This window comes from Pleurodeles waltl, chromosome 3_2 (genome assembly GCF_031143425.1).
Source record: "Pleurodeles waltl isolate 20211129_DDA chromosome 3_2, aPleWal1.hap1.20221129, whole genome shotgun sequence".
Taxonomy (NCBI): Eukaryota; Metazoa; Chordata; class Amphibia; order Caudata; family Salamandridae; genus Pleurodeles; species Pleurodeles waltl.
The window spans coordinates 29,931,508-29,958,126 of NC_090441.1; the positions used below are offsets into that span (position 1 = coordinate 29,931,508).

General features: G+C 47.8%; 1 protein-coding gene across 1 annotated transcript in view; it reads right to left on the reverse strand.

Moving 5' to 3' along the window:
- Positions 1-22,782, reverse strand: part of SCIMP (SLP adaptor and CSK interacting membrane protein) — a 151,182-nt gene extending 128,400 nt beyond the window's left edge. Inside the window, exon 1 of the mRNA XM_069226666.1 lies at positions 22,558-22,782. Coding sequence (XP_069082767.1) covers positions 22,558-22,606 — 49 coding nt within the window. The 5' untranslated portion in view covers positions 22,607-22,782. The remainder of the gene's footprint in view (positions 1-22,557) is intronic.
- Positions 22,783-26,619: the final 3,837 nt, after the last annotated feature.

Here is a 26,619-nt window from a genome sequence, read left to right on the forward strand (position 1 = left end):
ATGGCTCGGAGTGTTTCCTCTAGCGAAAAATATAGGCCCTCATTACAACATTGGCAGTAAAAGCCGCTTACCGCAATGCAGAAGCCTGCCAACACACCGCCGCAGCCGCGGAATTCCATCACAGCTATTATGACCCACATGTCGGAACCCTCCAAAATTCAGACACCCACACAAGTCCGCCACACCAAAGGTCAGTGATAAACTGGTGATAACAAAACCTCCACCGTCACGCCAACAGAAATACGCCCACACTATCACGACACACGAATCCACGCGGCGGTCTTTCAACCGCGGTATTCCATTGGCGGTACATACCGCCGCGCTCAAAATACACACACTTCTACAAAACATCCTCATCGGACGATTCAAAATACACACACCTGAGACACATACACACACCACTCCCAAACACCCATTACAATATAAAACACACACCCATGACAAAAAATTCAGAAAGAAGGCCAGAGAGAGACAAGTACAACAGCATCCACAGGCTCATAACACCATCACCCACACAACTTCCACGCTCCTCACACAACACACCACTACATATCACCACACTTATTACCACACACTCCACCCCACACATCACCTACACCACCCCATGACACATCAAAGACACCCCAGGTTCTCGGAGGAGGAGCTCAGGGTCATGGTGGAGGAAATCGTATGGGTAGAGCCACAGCTATTCGGAGCACAGGTGCAGCACACCTCAATTGCAAGGAAGATGGAGCTATGGCGAAGAATAGTGGACAGGGTCAACGCAGTGGGACAACACCTAAGAAATCGGGAGGACATCAGGAAAAGGTGGACCGACCTACGGGGGAAGGTGCGTTCCGTGGTCTCAAGACACCACCTGGTGGTTCAGCGGACTGGCGGCGGACCCCCACCTCCTCCCCCACAACTAACAACATGGGAGAAGCAGGTCTTGGCGATTCTGCATCCTGATGGCCTCGCAGGAGTAGGTGGAGGAATGGACTCTGGTAAGTCAAAGCTTTACTATTACATCCCCCACCCTACCTGCATGCTATCACATACCTCCACCCTCGCCCTCATCCCCATCACTCCAACTCCTCACAAATGTCCCAATATCACAAACCACACATCACAACACCAAGACCTGCATGCAACACCAAAGCATGGACACCCATCACCAAAGCATGCCCACTGCACATAGCCATACACCCCCCTAAACCATTATCACAGAAGGTCCCACACAATAATGGAAGCACTGGGGTACAGGGTGACCCACCCATTGCACACCATGGCACACACAGATGCAATAATCATACCTTTCCACCCCTGCAGGACCCCTGCCCAACGTCACCAGACAGGAGGGTCCAGACATGTACACTCCACCCACAGAAGAGGCCCACAGTGATGACAGCAGCTCTGTCCAACTGGATCTAGATGACCAGCCCGGACCATCGGGGACCTCTGGACAGTCGGTTCCCCTCACACAGGCACAGGCCACCACAGACCTTCCCCCCTCTGGAAACACCAGCACAGCACCCACCCAGCGGGCCCATACCTCCATCCCCAGGACACGTCAATCAGCTGTGTGTCCACCACTACAGGGAACCCAGGATAACCCACCACCCCAACAACAACAGGGACCTGGGGGCAGTGGCAGTGGGCATACGGTCCAGGGGACGGAGGCCCAGGAACACAGGGGAACTGGGGGGGCTGCCGTGCGACAGGGGGCGGACAGGCCAAGGGAACCCACTCTCCACGAGGCCCTCTCCTCCATCATGGGAGCATACCACCACTCCCAGGAGACGATGGCAAGGGTACTGGCCAAGTTTCAGGAGACCCAGCGCATGCAGGAGGAACAGTATATGGGCTTCAGGGAGGAACTCAGAACCATCAGCTCCACCCTTGGCACCATCGTAGGGGTGCTGAAGGAAGTACTCTACACCATGAGGGACACTGTGGCACTACAAGGGGGCCCCTGACACTAGCATGGACAATGAACTGCCCACCACCTACGCCGGCGCTAGTGGACAGGGCGCCCCGCCACAGGACCACCACACCAGCACCCCACCCCCTGCAGACGGAGAACCACCCCGCAAACGGTCCCTAAGATCCAGGAACAAGACAGAGAACGATGCCAAGACCGCCGCCAAGAAATGAGACTACCCTGATTGTCATCCTACTGTCCCACTTTGTCACCCTGTCCATATAAACTGCCCCAGCTCCACTTCCTATGCCCATATGGGCAATGCACCTGTGAGGCTAATAGACTGGACTCTGCCATGGACACTCCTCCGCCATCACCCCTCACCATTTAACTTCCCCCTCCAATATTTTGCATTTAAATAAACACACCTAAAACACAAAATGATCTGGAGTCTGTCTGATTTCGAAATAGTATATTTGCAATTACAGTGACAAAATGTTTTTGAAATAGTAATGTCAACATACCTATGTCAAACAGCTCTAGTCCAAGAGGAATTTAAGCAGATGTCACACAGTGGGACCCACATCTGTGAAACCGTAAGGGAAAGTGACAACTCAGTGACCATACACTGGGTGAAAACGACAGACAGGAGAGAGGTAGTAGTGTAAAAAGTACATGTAGTAGGCAGGATTGTATTCTTACCTGTGTTTCACTGGAAATATTGCTGTATCACTGAGTCCCTGCTCTGCATGTCTTCTTCCTCATCACTGTCCACAGGCTCCACAGCTGCCACAACACCGCCATCAGGACCATCCTCCTGCAGAAAAGGCACCTGTTGTCGCAAAGCCAAGTTGTGAAGCATACAGCAGGCCACGATGATCTGGCACACCTTCTTTGGTTAGTAGAATAGGGATCCACCTGTCATATGGAAGCACCTGAACCTATCCTTCAGGAGGCCGAAGGTCCGCTCGATCAGCCTCCTAGTTCGCCCATGGGCCTCATTGTAGCGTTCCTCTGCCCTGGTCCTGGGATTCCTCACTGGGGTCAGTAGCCATGACAGGTTGGGGTAACCAGAGTCACCTGCAAATGGCGAGGGACACTGTTAGACACACACTAACCTGTAGGGATATACCCAGACAACCATTCCCACTGTCTTGCTTCCAGGTGCTCACCTAATAGCCACACACGGTGCCTCTGGAGTTGACCCATCACATAAGGGATGCTGCTATTCCGCAGGATGTAGGCGTCATGCACTGAGCCAGGCAACATGGCATTCACATGGGAGATGTACTGGTCTGCCAAACATACCATCTGTACATTCATACAATGATAACTCTTCCAGTTTCTGTACACCTGTTCACTCCTGTGGTGGGGGACCAAAACCACATGGGTCCCATTAATGGCACCTATGATGTTGGGGATATGTCCCAGGGCATAGAAATCACCTTTCACTGTAGGCAAATACTCCACCTGAGGTAAAACGATGTAGCTCCGCATGTGTTTCAGAAGGGCAGACAACACTCTGGACAATATGTTGGAAAACATAGGCTGGGACATCCCTGGTGCCATGGCCACAGTTGTTTGAAAAGACCCACTTGCAAGGAAATGGAGCACTGACAGCACCTGCACTTGAGGGGGGATTCCTGTGGGATGGCGGATTGCTGACATCAGGTCTGGCTCCAACTGGGTACACAGTTCCTGGATTGTGGCACGGTCAAACCTGTAGGTGATTATCAAATGTCGCTCCTCCATTGTCGACAGGTCCACCAACGGTCGGTACACCGGAGGATGCCGCCATCTCCTCACATGTCCCAGCGGACGGTGCCTATGAAGGACAACAGCGAGCACAGAGTCAAACAACTCAGAGGTACGTACCCACAGTTTACACAGAACACCAATCATACACAAAAGGTGGCCTGTATGTGTGTTGAGAGTAGGCCTAGGTATGTGTGACGCAGTTGAAAATGAGGCCATGTGGGCCCCTGAAATGGCGGCTGCCTGACCTCTAAAGTGGGACAATGGGATGTGAGGTAACTGCGCTGGCGTTGTACACCGTCGCGGTCGGCAGTCGGAGACCACGGCGCAATGCTGCATTGGTTAACATTGGACCCTATGGGTCCCAGGAGCCAATGACGATGTACGCCGGCGGTGATGGTACGCACCGCCGCAGACGTGACCGCCGCGGACGTGACCGTCATTTTCTATCTGTTCAATCACTCGATACCTGATCTTCGACAGGAGAGGACCTACACTGCAAGTGCTGCTGTGACCTCGGTCTGGAAGAGACAATGGCTCGTGCGTCTGGGGAAAGGGCCCCTGCCTTCACATCGGAGGAGTTGGAGAAGCTCATGGATGGGGTCCTCCCACAGTACACACTACTCCACCGTCCTCCAGACAAACAGGTAAGTACACAGGGAGCATGTTGTATGGGCTATGCCTGGGTGGAGAGAGCTGGATGTAAGAAGGAAGGGGGCAGAGTGCTGCGTGCATGAAAGACATTGAATGCATGTGCCACATGGCAAGGGTAGGGATGGGGGCCAATCACTTTGGCGGTGCAGTTGGTAATGACTTCTCTTCTTCCCCTGTACATTTCATATAGGTCAGCGCCCACCAGAAGAAAGATATATGGCGTGCCATCGCCAAGGACGTTCGGACCCTGGGGGTCAACCACAGACGGAGCACCCACTGCCGGAAAAGATGGGAGGACATTCACCGCTGAAGCAAGAAGACGGTGGAGGCTCAGCTGGGGATGGCCTCCCAACGTGGGAGGGGTGCCCGTCGCACCATGACCCCCCTGATGTTCAGGATCCTGGTGGTGGCCTATCCGGAGTTGGATGGGCGCTTGAGGGCATCACAGCAGACACAAGGGGGTGAGTACACTCTCATTCTGCAGACTTTGCGCGCAGTGGAGTTGTCTGGGTGGGGGAGGAGGGCTATGGTTTCCCTTGGCCAGGGCGAGTTCCGTAGGCAAGGCCCCTCCGTAAGGCAGGCCATGTGGCACCCCAACCCACCTCTGTAGAGTGCCAAGTACAGCTATTCATGCCCCTGTGTCATCTATGTGTGCGGATGTCGTCCATAGGCTTGTAGGCCATTTCCCAGTAATTGAACAGTGGAGCCCAAGAGCACGGCGTAGTGCAGGGGGCTTCTGTGTCTGTCTTGTCCGCCAACGGTAGCGGTAATCCATGCACTCAACATGACTTTCTTCTGTCTCCCCCCACCTTTTTGTGTTCTCCCTGTTCTTGTGTGCATTAGCATCATCAGACGGAGGAGCAGTGGCACCGGAGCATGAGGGAGCTGCATCCCACATGGCCCTGGAGGGCGAGACTACGGACTCGGAATTCACCAGTGGGACGGAGGGCGAGGGGAGCTTCACGGCAGGGACAGGAGCTGACACCTTGACACGGACACATCCTCTGATGGGAGCTTCCTTGTGGTGGCGGCAAAATCTGTGCCCCCTGCTTCTACAGGTACAGCCGCCACCCCCCCTACCAGCACCGCCCTCCCAGCAGCCCCTCTGCCTTCGCCCCGTGCCTGCTCACCCAGGAGGGTGGGCATCACCTTCGCCCCAGGCACCTCAGCCCCTGCCCCTGTCACCCCTGCTGCCCTCAGTGAGGAGGCCATTGACCTCCTCAGGTCCCTCACTTTTGGGCAGTCTACCATTTTGAATGCCATCCAGGGTGTAGAAAGGCAGTTGCAGCAAACTAATGCATTCCTGGAGGGCATTCATTCTGGTCAGGCGGCCCTTCACCAAGTTTTTCAAACTCTGGCCTCAGCACTCATGGCAGCCATTGTCCCCGTCTCTAGCCTCCCCCCTCCAACTTCTTCCACCCAGACCCAATCCCCTGTACCTCTGCCTATCCCAAGCACACCATCAGACCAGCCTGCACACACCTCACCACACAAGGGAAGCTCAGGCAAACATAAGCACCACACATCCCACAGGCACTCACGCAAGCAACACACACATGCAGACACACCAACATCCACTGCCTCCACTGTGTCCCCCTACTCATCATCTCCCTCCTCCCTCCCAGTCTCGTCTACACTCAGACCTGCATGCACTACCTCTACAGCCTCTACGTCCCTCACCAGCACACCCACCAGCACACCCCGCTCACGTGCAGTCACCACCCCCACTACCTTTCACACGTCCCCTGTGTCCTTTCCCAGTGTGTCCGTGATGGCCCCTCCCAAGGTACACAAACGCAGCCACACACCCACCCAACAGCCATCCACCTCACGACAGCCTCCAGCACATGCACCTGCACCCAAAGTCACCAAACGTACACCTCCTACTACCACCACCTCTTCTTCCACTCCCAAACCCCCTCCAGCTACCAGTCCCAGTGTGTCCAAGAAACTTTTCCTGTCCACCCTTGACCTCTTTCCCACACCTCCCCACCTCGTCCATCTCATAGGTCCCGAAGTAGCACCTCAGCCACAACATCTCCGGGACCAGTGGTGCCTGTAGTCACCGGTATGTGGAGTGCACCGGCCACCAGGACAGCCAGTGTGGCACGGAGCCACAGCACAGCCAGTCCCCCACCTGTGAAGCATCAGAAGTAGGCCAGTGCCCGGTGGGAGGGGGGGAAGACTCCAGCCACCAAAGCCGCTCCCAGGGGTCCCGGTGGGAGTGTGGAGTCAGCTGTGACACCTCCCAAGGTGGGGAAGGGCCACAAGAAACCCGGCAAGTCTGGGAAGAGCTGCACAGCGGAGAAGACCACCATCATCCCCGCTGTCCAGGAGGCCATTGCCAGCCACAGCCCAGCTGCCAAGGAGGCCACCGCCAGCCCCAGCCCAGCTGCCCAGGAGGCCAACGCCTGCCCCAGCCCAGCTGCCCAGGAGGCCACCGCCAGCCCAGCTGCCCAGGAGGCCACTGCCAGCCCCAGCCCAGCTGCCCAGGAGGGCACCGCCAGCCCCAGCCCAGCTGCCCAGAAGGCCACCGCCAGCCCCAGCCCAGCTGATCCGTGAAGGACCGCCAGCACAAGCCCCGCTGGGCCATGAAGGACCGCCAGCACAAGCACCGCTGGGCCATGAAGGACCGCCAACTCAAGCACCGCTGGGCCATGAAGAACTGCCAACTCAAGCACCGCTGGGCCATGAAGGACTGCCAGCACATGCACCGCTGGGCCATGAAGGACCACCAGCACATGCACCGCTGGGCCATGAAGGACCGCCAACTCAAGCACCGCTGAACAGGGCACCGCCAGCACAAGCACCACTGAACAGGGCACCGCCAGCACTAGCACCGCTGGGCCATGAAGGACCGCCACCACATGCACTGCTGGGCCATGAAGGACCGCCAACTCAAGCACCGCTGAACAGGGAACCGCCAGCACAAGCACCGCTGAACAGGGCACCGCCAGCACAAGCACCGCTGAACAGGGCACCGCCAGCACAAGCACCGCTGAACAGGGCACTGCCAGCACAAGCACCGCTGAACAGGGCACTGCCAGCACAAGCACCGCTGGGCCATGAAGGACCGCCAGCACAAGCACTGCTGGGCCATGAAGGACCCCCAGCACAAGCACTGCTGGGCCATGAAGGACCGCCAGCACAAGCACCACTGGGCCATGAAGGACCGCCAGCACAAGCACCACTGGGCCATGAAGGACCGCCAACTCAAGCAACGCTGGGCCATGAAGGACCGCCAACACAAGCACCAGTCCCCCTCCAGAACCAGTGGAGACATCCATCCACTACCTCAGTCCTTGGCAGGATGAAGCACTCTGGGCACCAGTCCCCCTCCTGAACCAGTGGAGACTGTTATCCACTTGAGAGACTGTGGCTTTGCACTCCCCAGGATATGGCAGTGGGCAACCCACCCACTGTAGAGACTTGAGAGACTGTGGCTTTGCACTCCTCAGGATTGAACAGTGGGCAACCCACCCACTGGAGAGACTTGAGAGTCTGTGGCTTTGCACTCCCCAGGATTGAACAGTGGGCAAACCACCCACTGTAGAGACTTGAGAGACTGTGGCTTTGCACTCTCCAGGATTGAACAGTGGGCATTGAGCCCCCTTGTGGATCTGGCGTTGTACACTCATCCGGCTGAGGTGCCCCCCTTCCCTTCCCCCTGAGGTGCCTGTTGTATTTCTATCTGATGCCCCTGCAGTGTTCTCTCTGTTTTGATTGTGTATCGAGAGTGGGCCTCGCCCATGCATTTTGGGCCCAGTGGTCCACGGACTATAAATGGTGCACTACCTGGACTTGTATTATTGGTGTATATATTTGTTCATGGTGTATATATATTTGGAGTACTGGATTTTAATAGATTACAATCGTTACAATCATTTCCTTTTGTCTTTGCATTCTTCCTGGGGGCTTGGGGGTGTAACTGTAATGTATCAACATGTATTAGTGTGTGTGTTGTAGTGAGTGGGGGTGTTGCATGTGTGTGTCCCTGTTTTTTCCCTCCCCCCTCCCCTGTGTCGTAGGTGCAGTACTCACCGTGGTCTTCACCGCCGGCGTTCGTGCTCCTGGTAGTGGAGCAGGAAGACTATCGCAGGTAGAATTTTTAGTTCCGGTTCCATGGTGTCCTCGTTCCTCGTGGGGTATGTAGAGGTGAGCGTTTTTCCTTCTGGATTCCTGTTTCTGCCGTGTTTTTATCTGCAGTGAATCCGCCCCCGGAAAAGGTGGCGGATTGGCCTGTCATAGTAGTGAGTGCGGTACATTGTCTCCCGCCTGCCTGTTGGCGGTGACTGCTGCGCTGTTTGTTTGTACCGCCGTGGCGGTCGGAGTGTTAAAGTGGCTGTCTTTGTTGGCGGTTTCCGCCACGGTCGTAATTGCAATTTGTTTACCGCCAGCCTGTTGGCGGTCTTACCGCCGCTTTAACACCGTCCGCCAGGGTTGTAATGACTACCATAGTGGCTTAGCCCCTACACCCATTCCAGAGCCTTGCTCTGGAGCTATTGTTCCATCCTCTCTTAACTCTAGGGAGGAAGGAGCTTAGATTGTCAAGAAATGATCTACCCATTGGCAGGGTTCGAGCTCTGGTGGGCTATTAGATCTTGGACAATTATGAGCAAATATGTGCCAAAGGGTCTTGGAATCCTTACAATGGGTGGCCCCTACCAGCTTCACCCAGTTTTCATCTACCCATCTCTGCTTATACTTAGAGATTAACTGTTTATATTTTTTTGAGCAGCCCTGTCCCTCTGTTGAGCCCTAATCTTAATAGTCCTAATAAGCTCTCTCTTGGCCTTTCAACATTCCTGGTTATACCATTTGGGCAAGTACAATAAATGAACCTTTCTAGCACAGTCATTTGTACATAATTGTTTTAGAGAGGTGACTAGGACTGCATGCTGGCCACTTACTAATATATTGTCACGGGAACCATCACTGGTCGTGTTCAAACACCTATTACAAGTGTTATAAATACCAATAAGAGACTTCCTGTCTAGGCACAGCTTTGCCCATTTAATCGTCGTCCTAATATTGTTTAAGGAAAAGGTAGCTTCTGAGCTAAGTCCCCCAGCTATTATGCTCCCTGAAAAATGACCCTTTAATTTAAGTTGCAACCCATTATGATCACTGTCAATGCGTTTTATAATGCGAAATCCACAGTAAACTGCCAGAGATCCCAATCCAGGAAAACATAGTTAATCTTACTTGTCACGTACCCACGCATGAAGGTAGAGCAGCACAGAGCACTGAGAGAAACCTCCCATTGCACGCAAGTATGCCGTGCTTCAGTATAAGGGACAAAAGCTGACTATTCCATTTCCCCATTATTTCAGTAATTAAAGGAAGCAAGTTATGTCACTTATGCTCAAAAGGTGCAAAATCATAATGATATGTTGTGCCTGTTTCAATGGACACAAAAGAAGGGTGTCCCAGTCCGGCCACCTCCGTGTGATGACAGGCGAATACGGGCCCGGTCTTGGCCCAGTCACGCACCCAACACAACCAGTGCTCATCCCACGCCGCTGGAGATGAAAGGCGCTATAAGCGCAGCAGCGTTGTAGGCCCCTCCCTGCCCGAGGCAAAGCAGGTGAATAGATCTCTGGAACTAGAAGTCCCTCAGTTCTCCCTTGCGTCCCACACAGCACTCGTGCTGCGGGAGAAGACAAGCGCTATAAAGAATGGCCCCTCCTTGCACAGGGTGAAGCAGTCCAATAGATCTCTGGGACTGGAAGTCCCTCCGTTCATCCTTGCGTCCCACACAGCACCTGCGCCACGGGAGAAGAAAAGCGCTATAAAGCGTGGTAACATTGTTGGTCCCTTCTTGCACGGGTCGAGGCAGTCCAATAGATCTCTGGGACTGAAAGTACCTCCGTTCCTCCTTGCGTCCCACACAGCACTCATGGCACGGGAGAAGAAAAGCACTATTAAGCGTGGCAGCGTTGTTGGTCCTGCCTTGCACTGGGCGAAGCAGGCCGATGGATCTTTGGAAATGGAAGTCCCTCCGTTCCTCCTTGCGGGACACAGCACCTGCGCCATGGAAAAAGAAAAGCACTATAAAGCGCGGCACTGTTGTTGGCCGTTCCTTGCATGGGGCTAAGCAGTCCAATAGATCTCTGGGACTGGAAGTCCGTCCGTTCCTCCTTGCATCCCACACAACACAAAGACATGCGTGGCCCCAAAGATTTGCCAATGGAATTGCAGTACCACTAGTGAACAAAGTGGATCCTAGGCATGACACTATTTTTATCAGCACATATATTATTAGACAACTATATCAAAAGGGTCTTATTACACCTGAATGTAGTTAAAAAAACATACTGAATAATGTAATGAGAATATGAATGTAAGTGTTTTTATTGAAGAGCAACAATAGAAAGATCAGTCTGAATGAGATGTATTATTTCTGGTGGTAATGATGCTCATTCGAAGATCATCATATTCTGTATGAGACAGAGCCAGGTGGATTAGGAAGACTGATAAAAACATTAAAAGTGCACTCTTAATGCATGGCGACCTAAAAATGCTAAAATAAAGAATATAATCAGTTTCAACAGTGACTTCATATGCCTTTTAAAATGTAATGGAAAACTAGAAAATTATAGAAAATAACATGAACAGTACAAAGCTGCATTTCCATTGCAATCCTCTTTACAGAAGCTGCAATTGCATAGAGTGCCCCGAACTCTTATGAATGACTCCACAATATTTGAACAATAAGATATGGATTTAGGAGATGTTGAGTAAACAACACTCTACATAACTTGGTTTCTGTACAAGAAGGTCAATTGTCCCCACATATGAAAATCCTAGTATCACATGGTTAATCATGGGGACATTACCATACCTATAAATGTTCTATGATTTGAAGGCTATTACAAAAAGAAATGGGGTGGTGTAATAGATTGGGGGATACTTCAAAACTCAGAGATTACATCAATGGTAACCATCTCCTGCACAACTACCTCCCTGGCATTAGATCACACTACAGCACGGAGAGCACTACATTATAAATTGTAGATTATACCCTCTTGACCACAGCTGAAGATGACCCTTTCCCCTTGATATTGCTGGACCTCTCAGCTGCCTTTGACACAGTCATCCATCTCACCCTCCTATGCACCCTGGAGTTGCAAATGGGATTCACCTGTAACGTCCTTCATTGGTTCTCCTTCTACCTTTCTAACCAATACCAGTTTATTTACCTCCAGGTCCCAAAAGATCCATGTGTAGTCCTCTAGGTCATGTTCAACCTTTTTGTGGGGTCACTTGGTGCTCCATCCACAGAAAACACTATCACAAGTCACCATCATGCCAATGACGCACAACTCTACTTGAAAGTCTCCTGTCCTCCAGATATCCAATGCATCCAATATTGCTTGCACATCATCCAGACCTGAATGTTCAGAGGCTACCTGGACCTCAACCCAACCAAGACAGAATTTCTGTTCTTTTCCATGAACAACAAACAGGAAACAGTACAGACATGGCTCAATTACATACACCTTCATGACTGCGAGCCCCAACTTCCATCAAAGTGAATGGCAATTCACTTTGATTCACCCTTGACACCAACCTCACCCTCAAGGAACATATTGCCAAAAAACAAAGATGGGATTATCCAGCTCTCTCCTATAAAGAATGTCAAACCTTTTTTTTTTCAAGCAAGCCACTTTAGAACTGCCGTTCAAACCCACACATATCACATTTGGATGGTGGTAATACCCTGCTCCATAGCCACCCAGACTCCACACTGTCACCTCTTAAAGGCATCCTACACAATTCAGCTCGTCTTGTACATGGCCAGAAAAAATATGATCACTTTACCTTTATTCTGATGCAACAACATTGGTTCCCTTTGCATGCCCATATCATCTTCAAAACCCGCTACATCATTGACAAAGCATCATAACCAACAACCTTGCTTTTATGGCAGACAAGTTCACCATTTCTGGGAGTTCTCAGCACACCCACAGTCATTAAACCATCACACTGAAGACTAAACAGTGCAAAAATGAAAAAGAAGGCAGCAGGCATTTTTCATCTATGCACGCTGTATCTGGAATAACATCCCCATATCCTTCAGGACCACACCACTGTTCCAATTTAGAAAATAGTTGGAGACTTATTTCTCAAAAGAACACAACACAATGCATTAAACATACATAACCCAGCTTCTTCTCCTAGTACCATTGATTTTATGCTTGTCTTTGATCATGTACAAGGCTATGCTGCCTTTTGTCTAGATTTGCAATCTAGACATTCCATATACCTACACAATACTATTCCTTACTCTCTACATTGTTTACAAAAGGAACAACATGTGTTTCTAAGTACATCTGAGTGTACTTGTCCATTAGGCACATCTTAATAAATACAGAAATCACATCATGCAGTACAATAAATGTAACACTTTTAGATGATACATGCACAGAAACAAACCATTTTTGAAGAATTTGTATTAACAGACCTAGGTAGAGTTGCAAAAGGAGGCTGTTCCTTAAATACGTTTTCAGCATGAGTGAGAGAATTTACTGCAGCTATGAATTATTTCCACTACCACATGAGGCAACTATGTTACTTTCGGGGAAAATGCTAACCAGCTGTTCTATGCAAATCCGCAAACTAGCCAGCATAGTTTCATTAATATTACGGCAGGACATTGCAAAGAGATCAGTAAATAATTATAGTAGTGCATAGTGCAACAAACATAACACAGGCGCTACAGTTGGCTTATCCAAATGTGTTTACTGAGACTTCAGAAACAATTCTATATTCTTCAGACACAACAGGAAGAGTCTGAATGTAAAAGCAGCTAGTGAAGGATTGAGTGCATTCAAGTACTTTCCGGACTCAGCTTAACATATTTTAGTTTATTTTACATGTAGGCTTTTTTCTATATTGGCTCTGATTATAACATTGAATGAAGTAATATTGCCAATGAACAAATGAGAAGGAAGTGATTTTAACACTCATTAGATTGAAGAGGGGTGTAAGTGTGAATCACAGAAATGGTGGAAATAGGTTCCATCATTAACCTGTAGACTATGCATGGGGTGGACAGGGGACCAGCACTGAAAATGGAACAAGAAAAATGTCTTCATGCACTTGATCATCTCCATTGGGAACTAATGTTCCTAAAAGGAGTGCACCAACATCATATAACGTGGTAGTCAATGATTCTCTTAAAAATAACACCAAGAAGAATGTAACACTAGGTAAGAAGCATGCTACATCCTGCAATTTACAGGGTCATTGATTATTTTCATTGTTAAAAGCCATATCCAAGTACAGACCAACATACATGAGAGACTAAATAGGTGTAATGTGTAGATCTACTGCAGTACCTGTGTGAATTGTATTTATGAGCACATAAAGTAGTACTCTAGCACTACTACTCTACATATTAATATAGGCATTTTGTGACTTAAGCCCTTTCCTTGATGAACATTCAAAATCCCTCTTAAAAATCTATCATGTTTGACCAATATTACTGTACCAAGGTGCTTCACAATGCCATATTTACCACAAATGTTAACAAGTCTTAAGAGTTGTCAAAGTTTTTCATATGGACCATTTTAATTCACTTAAACAGGTAGTAACACGTCAACTGCCATTCTGTAAATCGTACTCCTCACAAATATAACTCCCAATTTCAGAAATTCACATTCCAAATTGTATAAGGTCTTATATTTCTAATTTCAATATCCTTTTCAATCTGAATTTCCACCAATGAAATGGAGTATTATCTTGTCTTCACTCAGAGTTCCTCACATGTTGGGTTCTATCAGGACAAGTGAATACTTTTTTTTTAAAAGGTAAAGGAAACCATCTCATCTGTAGGAAAGTGAAATGGTAAAGGTGGGTTCAGAGTGCTCCCACAAGGATTACCACATTTGAGCCTCATCCTTACATCATCACTAATATAAAAAGATACATGTTCACGGTGTGAAGAGATCTTTATACTTTGATGAGAAATTATTTATAATGTTATGTAATAAATGGCCACAAATTGTTTACTCTCAAGAGGAAGAAGATGGACAGATCCCGAAGAGCTACCTGATGACATTACTTTTGTAGAAGGCATTACCCTGATGATCCTCCTTGCACTATTGCTACCCCACACCCTGGCTTTCATGACTTATTTCCTCCATTTCATCATCCTTTCCAGTTTACACCCCATTTACAGAATAACAGCCTAGTTGACCTTGTCATCAAGTCAAGCTATCAGAGCGACTCCTTATAGTTATGGACTATGGTGGGTTTAATGCTAAGCAAGGGTAAGCTGTAGACTCAACTTGTCAAGGGGATTCCAGTGTGTAAGCTCAGAGGAGCGTTAGTCAGTTGTGAGTCAGTGTGGCATAGGAGGGCTACCAAGCAGAACAGAGGTGAACCATAGATAAGCTACAAATGTTTATTCACCTATAGCTAGCAGTCTGTACATATTTCAATAAAGTTTCTGTTAACCATCATGTCCTGCATGAGTGCCTGTGCTGACCTCAACAGTAAAGGATGTAGTAAGGGATCTAGAATGGTCTATGTTTTCTGTTTCTTTCTACCTATGTTTCATTTCAGGGATCTAACAAGTAATGTATAATTCTTGCACATGAGGGCTCATTATTTCATATAACGTGTTCTAGAAACAAAAATGTCCTATCCCTGGCGTACGAGTCTCAAGAAGACTGATTTTTCACTGTTCACTTATTTATATGTTCCCCTGCACACTGGCACAATCAAAAAATAATAATGGAAAAACAAGTCAATTAAAAAGTACATTTGTTAAAAAGAAGAGGATGTTAGACCCAGAGTCAAAAATCCAAATAAATCATCTCTACCAGTGGGTAAAATATCAGGGGGCATATTTATACTTGTTTTGCACCAACGTTTTTTGTGCGAAACAAACTCCATATTTATACTTTGGCGCTAGACCCGTCTAGCGCCAAATTTATGGAGTTAAAGCCATTTTTGGGACGTGGAAACCTACTTTGTGTCAATGAGATGCAAAGTAGGCATTCCCGGGCAAAAAATGACTCTATGCCGTTAGCACCATATTTAACCTCCTGAGCTAAAATCACGCACGGGGGAGGAGGGGTCAAATGATGTGCAAAGCTTGCAGGTGTTAGGGGACCTGTGGGCCTATTTCTATGGTGGGAAACCATGGAATAAGCCCACAGAGACACCCCCCACCCACACCAGAGGGACAGCGGAGGATGGGGGACCCCATCCCAGGTAAGTATAGGTAAGTACATGTAAGTATTTTTTTTTAAGTGCCATTGGGGGCCCTGCAGTGGGTCCCCCTACATGGCACTGGGAGCAGTGGCCATGCCCAGGGGACCCTGGTCCCATGTGCTGGCCATTGGGGTGGTGGGCATGACTCCTGTCTTTTCTAAGACAGGAGTCATGTGGTATGGATAGTTTTGCGTCAGAAAATGACGCTAGGCTGGATAGAGTCATTTTTTTTACTCTAACCTGCCTGCCGTCATTTTTTGGTGAAAAACCCCCTTCTTACATACCGCCATCCCCACCCGGCTAACATCATTTTTTTACGCTAGTCTACCTTTTGCACCGGCTTGCACCATTCCATAAATATGGTGCTCAGAAAAGGTGCAAGCTGGTGCAAAACATTTTGGTGCAAAACTGCGTTGGTGCAGTTTTGTACCAAAAAGTATAAATCAGGGCCCAGATCCTTAAAAAGTCAGGGGACGTTCAGGAATATTTTAATTGCCATTTTTTTCTGGTTGGCAAATCAACCTGTAGATACCAAGAGGCACTTCATTTAGCGAGGGCCCCTGGAGGTCTGCAAGGCCTACTCAGGGGGTCCGCGGCTGTTCATAAAATAATATTAAAATTAATAAATTAAAATGTACATAATATAGTATATTCTAATAAAGAAGCAACATTGAAAATTGTTAAACTTTTTCTATGAATTACACAAAATATTGAAATCGTTGAGCATTTGCTTGGTGTTTAGCTTTTTTTAAAACATATTTTTATTGTTTTCGTCATAAGTTGTACAATAAATCTTGTGCTTTTGCATAACATTATAACCTTTCTCCTATGCCAGGTTTATTTCCAGAGTAGACTACATTTCTTGCATATAGCTGCACTAGCCAACCGCTACAAGACATGCAACTATGCAACACTTTCCGATCACGCATACAGGTTTGATTATATATTCGTGATATACACAGATTAGACAATTACTTATATCTTCTCTAACAACCAATTACATTCCACTTCCCCATTCCCCCTGAACTTTGACATCAAATTCTCATGTAATGGGCACAGCAGTTATATCCTCTATTGTTAATTCTCTGTTTCATGACGTGCAGTTGTGGTGGGAATCTATGGCGGATGATGGACTAGTAAATTATCCCTGGTAAAAGCTTGTGGAAATTATGGTCTTCTTTTTACTGTAACCCCCTTTCTGCATTATCTATTTCAAATAGGAAGGTCTTAATAAGCCCAGGATTGCGCTGATGACGACGCTAGCTGCTTCACCCATTCCCTATTTCATTATCAAGGGTAGTCTTGAAGGCTTCTAGAAGTGCATCCCATTTTAGTGCTATGGGGCATCTTCTCAACTCTCTGCTTTCCTCCGTCCGGAGAGCAATGCTCCCAGCTAAGCCCCACTCCTTCACCTCCACACTCCATTGTGCTACTGAGGGTGCTGTTGTTGCTTTCCAGCGCCTAGTCAATAGGTGCTTCTCCAACAGTAGGGCTAAGTCAACAAATCGCAATGTCACCTTCCTGTTTTTGGTATGTGGGAAGAGACCGAGTAGGCACGCTTCCGCCTTCTGCCAGTCTCCTCCTCCCATCACCTCCTCCAGGATTGTACCAATACAGGACCAGTATTGGGTGATACTAGGGCAGCTCCAAAGCATATGAAGCACTGTAGCTTCCTCCGCTTTGCATCTCGGGCATATCGGTGATATCACCGGGAATAAGATATGTAGCCTGTGCAGTGTAAGATATGCTCTATGCAGTATTGTGTACTTTATGAATTTAAATCTGGTATTGCGTGATACTTGTTTTGGGTATGCCAGTATGGAAGATCACTCTTTGTCCAAGATATCCCTACCCATATCTTCCCCCCATTTGGTTCTCACAGGTGTCAGGGGCTTCAGTAAATGCACTCTGAGGCCCTTATAAAGCCATCTAATTAAGTGTCTTCCATGCCCCATGGTGTGTACTGCTTGAATGAATTCATGCGTTGGGGGTTCAATTCCATCTGGTGCCCAGTGATCCCTAATGTAGTTTACTATGTTCACATATTACAGAAATAGCGAGGTAGGAAAGTTGTGTTCATGAGCAAAGTCTGTATGTGTGAGCAATAGTCGGTCCTTGAACAACGCCCCAATTGTGTCTACTCCTTCTTGTGTCCACACTTGTATCTTGCCTTGGGACAGTATTCCAACATTTGTGGGGAGTCCCAGCAATAGAATATTTGAGGCATAGGGCACTGTGTCAGTAGTGCATCTTAGGGTAAGCTTCCAATATTGGAGGGCCACTCGCAGCAGGCGCAGCAGCCTGTTTGAGGGTTGAGGCACAGGACAGATCAGATAATGGAGTCAGCCTCTGCAAAGCATGGATTGTGTAAATTCTATTTCTTGTAAATTGCGTCCAGCTAGGCAGTATGCCAGCCACTGAAGCTGTCCCGCTACACAATAGGCTTTAAAATCTGGTGCTCCCATGCCTCCCTGGTCTGCGGGGATCTGCAGTTTCGCTAAACTTACCTGCCGTCTACCAGCCCCCCAGATGACGTCTAACAGGATACAATGTAGTGATTTAAAATAAGCACTAGGGATGATTACCGGCAAGTTCGCAAAATAGTACATTATGCGATGTAGCATTACCATCTTTACTAGTGCCAGCCGGCCATCTATAGACAGAGGCAGCGTTATCCAGAACCGGACCTGCGACCTGAGTGTGGTTATTTCTTTCTGTAAATTGCCCTCCAATAGATCTACTGGGGTTCTATGTATGTGCATACCTAGACACCAGAAGGTGTCAATAGCTACTTGCAATGTTTTATTACCAAAATCAATTGTATCCCCTATAACAGCCTTGAGGAATGAGAATGCTATGGACTTACTGTAATTGATTTTGAGTCCAGACAGGGGTGCGAAATCTGTAAATATCTGCGCTGCTGTCTTTAGGTTCTGGCCCAGATCTCTCATGTATAACACAATGTTGTTGGCATACAAGGACACCGAGTGCACTGAGGTGCCTATCGCAATACCCCAATTCTTAGCATCTCGCCGAAGTCACTGCGCAGGTTCTAGTGCCAAGATGAACAGCAGGGGGGGACAGGGGGCACCCCTGTCGAGTGCCCCAAAATTTGGGATAGGATTCTGATCTACATTGTCTGGTACGTGCATTGCTGTGGGACAGGCGTATAACAGTCGCACCCAGCATATCTATTCCTTAGGGAGCCCAAATCATTTAAGAACTGAGAACATGTAGTCCCAGTTTAATGTATCGAATGCCTGGTGGAGGTCCAGGGAAAAGCAACCCTCTCGTGGTATCCTTCCCCTGCATAGTCCATTATATGGTACAAGCGGCATATATTTAGAGACGTATTTTTGGTCGGTACAAATCCACATTGATCTGTATGTATTAATTTACCAAATAGTGGGAGGAATCTCTGCACTAACACTTTGGCCAGTATTTTATATTCGGTATTTACTAATGACAGTGGCCTGTAGGAAGACATATCTGTTTCGGGTTTACCAGGTTTTAGTAGCGAGGTTACTGTTGCTTGCTTTATCGTATCTGGGAGGCAACTATCGAGTAGCATGGCTTGATATAATTCTTCTAACTGAGGAATCAGTTTTGTGCTGTACATGGAGTAAAACTCAGTTGTGAGGCCATCGGACCCCAGTGATTTATTATGAGCCATGTTCTTATGGCATCTCGTATTTCCCCTTACGTGATCTGAACTCCCAGGGCTTGCCTGGAAGCATCGCCAAGCTCCGGCAGGGTAAGATTATAAAGAAAAGATCAGAGCTGTGTCCGATCTAGTGGTGGGGGCGGAATATATGTTTGTGTAGTAGTCTCCGAATGCAGTCTTGATCTCTGTCTGAGTGCTGATGTCAGTTAATTGCACAGTGAGGATGTAAAAGATAAGAGTGGGAGATGGCTTGACCTTTATAAGATGTGCTAATAGAGTGCCTGCCTTATCTCCTTCACTATGTGCCCGTTGCCTGTATTTTTTATAATCCACCACTCGCATTCGCTCAAGATGTTCCGCATACTCCGCCCGGGCATCCTGCAACATCTGGGCTTGGGGGGCATGAAGCACAGCTTCTGTCTCCAGTGGACTTAATCTGTCCTCTACATGTTTCAACTCTTTCGTTATTTCAGCTTGGGTGCCTACAGCCACTCCCATTATTGTCCCTCTGATCACCATCTTGAATGCTTCCCATTCTACTATTAAGGAGGAGGCAGTCCCCGCATTGTCAGTGAAGAAGGTTGTTATTGCTTTAGCTATCTCATCCTTCAGTACCGCGTCCTTGAGGAGTAGTGGCTGTAGCCACCACGTAGGGATCGGTGTGGGCATCTTTCCCCATGTCTGCATCAGTTCTAACAGGTTATGATCGGACAATATTTTCCCTAGGTAGGTGGCATGGGTTAGGCGGGTCTGTAGTGTAGTAGTGCACAGTAGACGCCTGACCCAGGCGTTAAATAACGGTGCTAAGCAGGCTTAACACCACTATTTAGGCCCTCCTCCCCCGTGCACCTTTTTTGCACAGGGCATAAATAAAGCGCTAGGGGCTTCGAGTCATTTTTAGGTCCAATATTTTGACACTAGACGGGTCTAGCGTCAAAATATAAATATGTAGTTAAATTTGCACTGAATTAGCGTAGCAAAAATTATGCTAATTCAGCACTAAGAAAGTATAAATATGCCCCTAAGAGTCTCCAGAATCTAGTAATGATTCAGTTGGTGTCCACAGAAGTCAAAAGGTTAAGAACCACTTGCTTAAGAAAACAGCATTATTGCCCAATCTGCTCCCTCCCCACTCACTCCACGTACACAACGTCGACTGTGTCTAGCCACCAGGGACATTTCACAACCTTTGGGCTGTTTTTCATGACAAGCTTTCCGTGTTACAAAAGTAGCAGGCACCTGTTTCACACTTCTTCGCAGTGTTAGGGAGGTGCTACCACTACTGCCCACTCAAGCTAATTCCCTCATTGTGCGTAGTGTCATACTCAGTAGACTGGACTACTGCGATGCCCTGCTACGTGGAGCTCCTGACTCTTTGATTAAGAGACTATACAGAGTCCAAGGAGCAGCAGCTAACCTTGCTTTAAAGATGCCCCGTAAACTCTGGCATCCAGTGCCCTAAACGCGTTGCACTGGTTCCTCTGAAGCAGAAGCTCATTTTAAAGACATGTGCGTTGTGTTTAAGGCACTTCACAGTGCAGACTGAGAGATACCTTCACTCTAGCTCTGCAAATTTTGTTTGCATAAATACATTTTGGAAGTCCCGACAAAGTGGTCGGGTCTTCACAGTTAAAGCGGACCAGCTGTGAATGAGTTACCAGCCTTACTTAGGTCTTCAACTGATCTGTTGCACTTTAGAAAAGCTCTGAAGACCTGGCTTTTCCCTAATTAGCCAGATCCTGCTCATGTGCATGTCTTCCTGTAACAGTGCGGTACCCATATACAAGCTCAGCGTCTGGATACCAGTTAGGTGACAGCTGCGGTCGACAAATGCAATAAATAAATAAATTAATAAATAGCCATAATGATGTAACCTGCTGCTTTGACATACCCCTTCTCCTGTCGCCTACGTGCAGTGGTGTTTAGTGCCCAGAAATCTCTACAGTTCTCGCCAGGGTTAGTGTGCTATGAAAATACACTAAAATTATAACAAATGATAAATTGGAGAAATATATATTAGGGCTGTTAATGGGCGCGAGGCATGACCATTCTTGTTATTTTATAATCCTTTAAGTTTTTTTATTCTTAATATTTTTTACGTATAACTGGAGAAAGAAGCATCACGTTTCGCTGTCTGTTTTTTTTATTTTTATTACAGGTTGTGCGGAACGGTACCTCCAGCGGCCACTCTGCTCAATTCCCAGTCTTGCTGAGTTCAGGAATGCACCCAATGACAGCCAGTCCTCTGCCGCGCAAGCACTTCTTCCGTCTGCCAACTGCTGACAACACACGTGCATTAAAGGGCACGGAATCAGGGAACCACATGCCCAGTAATCCTAGGACCCATTTGTTTTCCCCAGGTCTGGGCGAGATAACATGTGACGGCTAACAACTGGGATAGAAAAAGTGCTCTGAATCAGTAACTTCAGCCCCAGTATCTACCTCTCCAGTCGCCGACCTCATGGTTTCTCATTGGTGACAACCACAAGCGCAAGGCCGATAGATGTGCATATTGACAGTATCAAGAGTAAAGAGAAAGACGAACTTTCTTAAGTAAGCTTGAATTCGAGCAGATGCCTAGATACGTTTTATTGTATATGGCTGCCTAGTGCACTAAAATTACTGAGATTTAAGAGTGAGTGGACATTTATTGGTTAAATTGATATGGAAATACACCAGTGGCAGATGTATTTTTTCCCTCGCCAAATTATAAAATAGATAAATACCAACAGGTTGAGACAAAATAGATAAACAGAGATGGAAATGCCTCAAAATTTGCCCTAGCACCAAGGAAAAATATTTGCAGTGATAAAACTGTGCAAAGATATGTATGATTACTGATTGTGCTATATCCTGCCAACATTGTCGCTGCAGTAGAATGAGGAAATGCTTCGTTTAGTCACATTTAGTTTGGATTCCAGCTGTGCACAGCCTCAAGCTGTGCTGGCATCATTGGAAAAATGTAGTCAATCCACCAAAAATGCATGGTAGAGCGTGACTTACATCATCGTACACCAAACACTCAAAATGTGTCAAACCCAATCTAAAATCAACCAAAGCAAACCCCACTTCTACAAATACCATAAAACACCTTCCATCGACACTAGAACTGTCCAGAACTTCTCTGGCCATTGAGCAAATTAGAAAGAAACAGAAGCCACGGTTCTGCAATAGAACTACCACCCTGCAAGGCACGACCTACAGTACTGGTGACCCCCCTCCTCGTAAACAATCTTAAACCATCCACTGAGCTTTCACCTGCTGTTCAGTGTGGTTCAGCGCTACAGTGCTTCTGGGCTGGTTGAAGCTGCAAGAATAGATCGCACTACAAATCCATGCCTACACCTTAAAAACCTACCTGGCAATCGATCGCCAGATGTCGCGGTGCCTGTGGGTGTGACGTCCATATCTCTCTTCAAGGCGCCCTTGAATGAAAGCTGTGTCTGCCCACTGATGCAAGGCTGGTGTCACTGCTCACCCCACGGACTGAAACGCATCAGTAACACTTTGTGGTCAGTACATCTCTACTTCTCAAGCAGTGCAGCTTCCTCTTCTTTCTCCTTCGTGTAAATGTTTTGGACGAATTTGGGTCCCGCATTGTGAAAGCAAAACGCTAGGTGAGGGGGCGGAGATGCAGGGGAAACCACAGCTGCTCGAGCCTGGCAGAGAGCACTTCCTACAATCTGCCGGGTCTCGGAGCGTAGCGAGTGTATTGAATTAACCCTTGCAGGGCCAAGGTGTGAAATCATGGTCCAACCACTCTTCTGAGTCACAACTACATTTTTAAGTCTATATTGTAACTTATTTAGGCTCTCTGCACCTCACGTAGGGTTGGCGTTACTGAAGCTCTTGCAATAAATTGTCAGGTGCCCTTAAGCTGCCTTTTGGGTTCCCCACCTTATTTGGAGGTGGGAGATGTGACGTGTTTTGGCTGAGGAGCTGCCACCAGTTCCGCCGTCGGAAACACTCACTGCGGCACTGGGCCGCCATCTGACAAGAAGGCCAGATGTGTTTAGGACACGCCTTACTAAGTCATCTATTTCAGTCCTTTTTAAAAAAACAAAAAACGCTGATCAGTCGGCCCTGGGTGCATGGCCTGGCAGACCAACCACTAATGATTCTTACTGCTGAGAGTGCTCCCTCCACCACAGCAGGAACAATTTCAGCAACAGAAAAAATAACACTGGCCAGAGGGGAATCTTCAAATAGAATGGGCCGGAGTCAGTGGTCCCTGCCTTGTCAGCCTTTTGGAATCTGGGCCACCAGGCTCTAAGTGAGGCCCTTTATGTCATATATTGTTTGGCACCAGCAAAGGTTTCAATAAGTACAACTGCACTGCATAATGCTAGGTCTTATTTTTTAGCTATTCAGTTTTATTTGTGTTCCTAGCTGCCTGCCTTGACGCCAGACGTCCCCAGGAATGTGTCGGGGGTGGGGGGTGGGGCTGGGGCTGGGCGTGGTATTAAGGGTGTTTTGCTGGGGTTCCTGAGTGAAGGGCTTCCAGGTGAGTGTAGGTTTCATAAGGATTGTTGTATGCACAGGTGTTGCATCTGTGCTGGTGCATAGTCAGTGGACTCTAGCCTGCTCTGATCTACTTGTCTATGCTGTCTGACCACAGTACAGGTAACATGCTGTCACTATGCTGCAGAAAGCCTTCTGGTCAGGCTATCCCACCTGTCTTACACTAGCAGGCCCCTCGCATGCCCCTTCAAGTCATTAACGTTTTTTTCTACATTTTGCACACTGTCTAGTATTGCAGACCTATTGTACATTGTATATGAATTATTTTAGAAGAATTACAGATCGTGGCATACAGTTGAGGCTGCTTTTGGCAATGAGGTGTCCCATGAGTTGAGGCTCCTCTTTCATCTTCTATTCCCTGAGCACTTTTAGGTCCCTTTCGGAAAATAATATATTCTAGTGCCTGTCAGAGCCCAAGTTATCAACATTACCAGCTCAGGTGAGTGAAATGGTATATAGATAAACTATCAGAAACAGAAATATCATGGACCAAGACATTGGGCCAGATATATAAAACGTTTTTGCATTCGCAAATGGTGCGAATCACAAAAAAAGGCCATTTGCGAATGCAAAATTGCCTTTCCCAATGTAAGAAAGGCATTTGCATACCAATTTTGCAAATTTGCAAAATTAGTAAATCCCTAAAATTGCGACTCTAATTCGTGACTCGCAATTTGCAAATCGCAAATAGGTAATCACAAAATATATGTATGAGCCATTCGCAAATTGCAAATGGTCGCTGTTGGACTTTTGGCCATACGCATGGTCATCCCTAGTCTTTTTGCCTCCTTCCTCCTGGTTTTTCTGACCTCTCGCTGTTGGCTCTAGGACTCTGAGCACTTTATCACTGCTGACCAGTGCTAAAGTGCAGGTGCTCTCCCATCTAAAGTTGGTATGATTGGCTTATACCTAATTGGCATATTTAATTTACCTATAAGTCCCTTGTACAGTGGTATCTCTATACCCAGGGCCTGTAAACTAAATACTACTAGTGGGCCTGCAGCGCTGCTTGCGCCACCCACTGAAGTAGACTTTCAAACCTGTCTCAGGCCTGCTAGCGCAGGGCCTGTGTGCGCACTTTTCTGCCACAGGGACCTGGCATCTAAATTTACTTGCCAGGCCCAGAACTCCCCTTTTACTACATGTAAGTCGCCCCTAAAGTACGCCCTAGCTAGCCCTATGGGCAGGGTGCCATGTATGTAGAAAGGCAGGACATGTGCCATATTGCCTGGCCTGTCCTGGTAGTGACAAACAGCCTAACTTGGTGTCTCACTGCTGTGAGTGCTGCCTTCTCATAGGATTGCATTAGAAATGCCCTGCCTTATGTGTAAAGGGTATTGTCTGATTTATGAGGGGTAGCGTAGGCGTGTTTGGTATGGTTGTGATGGTGATAATAAATACTGCTTACTGGTGTGGGTGTATTTTTTATTACTATCACAGAAATGCCACTTCTAGAAAGTGCGCATTTATCTGTGCTTATAATTCTGGTGTTTTGCAGCTTGACTCCAATCCACGTCTGGGCAGAGTGACAGTTGGGGCTTTGTGCATACTTTTCAGACAGCCTGTACACAGGGAGGGTGGAGGTGTCACCGAGGTGCATCTGCATACTGAATAGTCTTCCTGGGCTGAGAGAAGGGAGAGGCGGGGCACACCTACATTTGTAAAGGCTGTGCCCTGGCCTCACACAATAGGGTTGTTAACCCCGCACTGATGTCTGGAGCCTGTGCTGAAAGGAGAGAGGGGGCACTCACAGAACCAGTTGTAACTGGCTGGAACCTCCTCTCCCTGTCATTGTAAAACACTGTAAAAAAGGACTATAAGTACAGGGGAATTTTCCCCACAATTTGTACATTCTTGGAACTTGAAACTGGACACAGAACGCTGATGAATGGACTCACCAGGAAACCGCCATGGACTGCTGCTGCTGTGCTGACCTGTGACCTGCCTGGTCACTAGGAGGAACTGCCACCATCTGCACCCCTTGTGCTGGCCTGTAGCTGGGCCCACCAGCCCTGTACTCCTTCTTGTTTAGTTGTTCCCAGGGGCAGGGTGCTGTGGCCCCTGACCCCTGCAACGATCTTTTACATCTTTGCCAGGAGGGAGCGCGAGGCGCCCCCCTCCCCCTTTAAAGGATTTCCCTGACTTGGGCCCCCCCTTGGAGAGGGCCGGTGGAGGCCCCCCAGTGATCACGGGTCCCAGAAGGGGCCCATCAAAAATTCAGAGAGGGTGCGTGCCGCCCCTCTCGGTCTGCCATGTTGAGGGAGGCCCCCGTTTTTGCGCAGAGGAGCGCCGGGGGCCCCATTAGTTGTTTTAGGCACTGGAAGTGCCTCCCCATCAAGACAGGTACTTTTAAATGGACCAATATGTTCCTAATCTAAAGTTCTTTCTACAGACTTTGCTATTATGATATATTGCCTACCTGTTCTATGATGCTTTTACATATGTGTGCACATGTTCCTTTTATGGGCATGACTTGCTAATATGTTTGCTTAACTTGCCATAGATTTTCTAATGTTCCTACTATGGGCGTTTTATGATATTCTTATGACAAGTGTTCTAATGTAATTACGTGTTTCCTGACTACTGCTTATGTTGCAGAATACTGAGTAACCTGTGTGTTATGTGTGACTACTGCTAGTTTGCAGAGTAACTAATGTGTAACGTTCTGACAACTGCTAAGGTAGCAGGATAGTACTGTTATGTGATGTTGGTCTAATAATTACGTTGTGTACAATACAGTGTATTTTCATATAATCTGGTGTTGTGTTTCCTTTGTGGTGGGGATATTGCGTCACATGTATGTGTGTGTTGTGCAAACGCTTTACGCATTGCCTCCGGGTTAAGCCTGACTGCTCGTGCCAAGCTACCAAGGGGGTGAGCAGGGGTTATCTTGGACGTG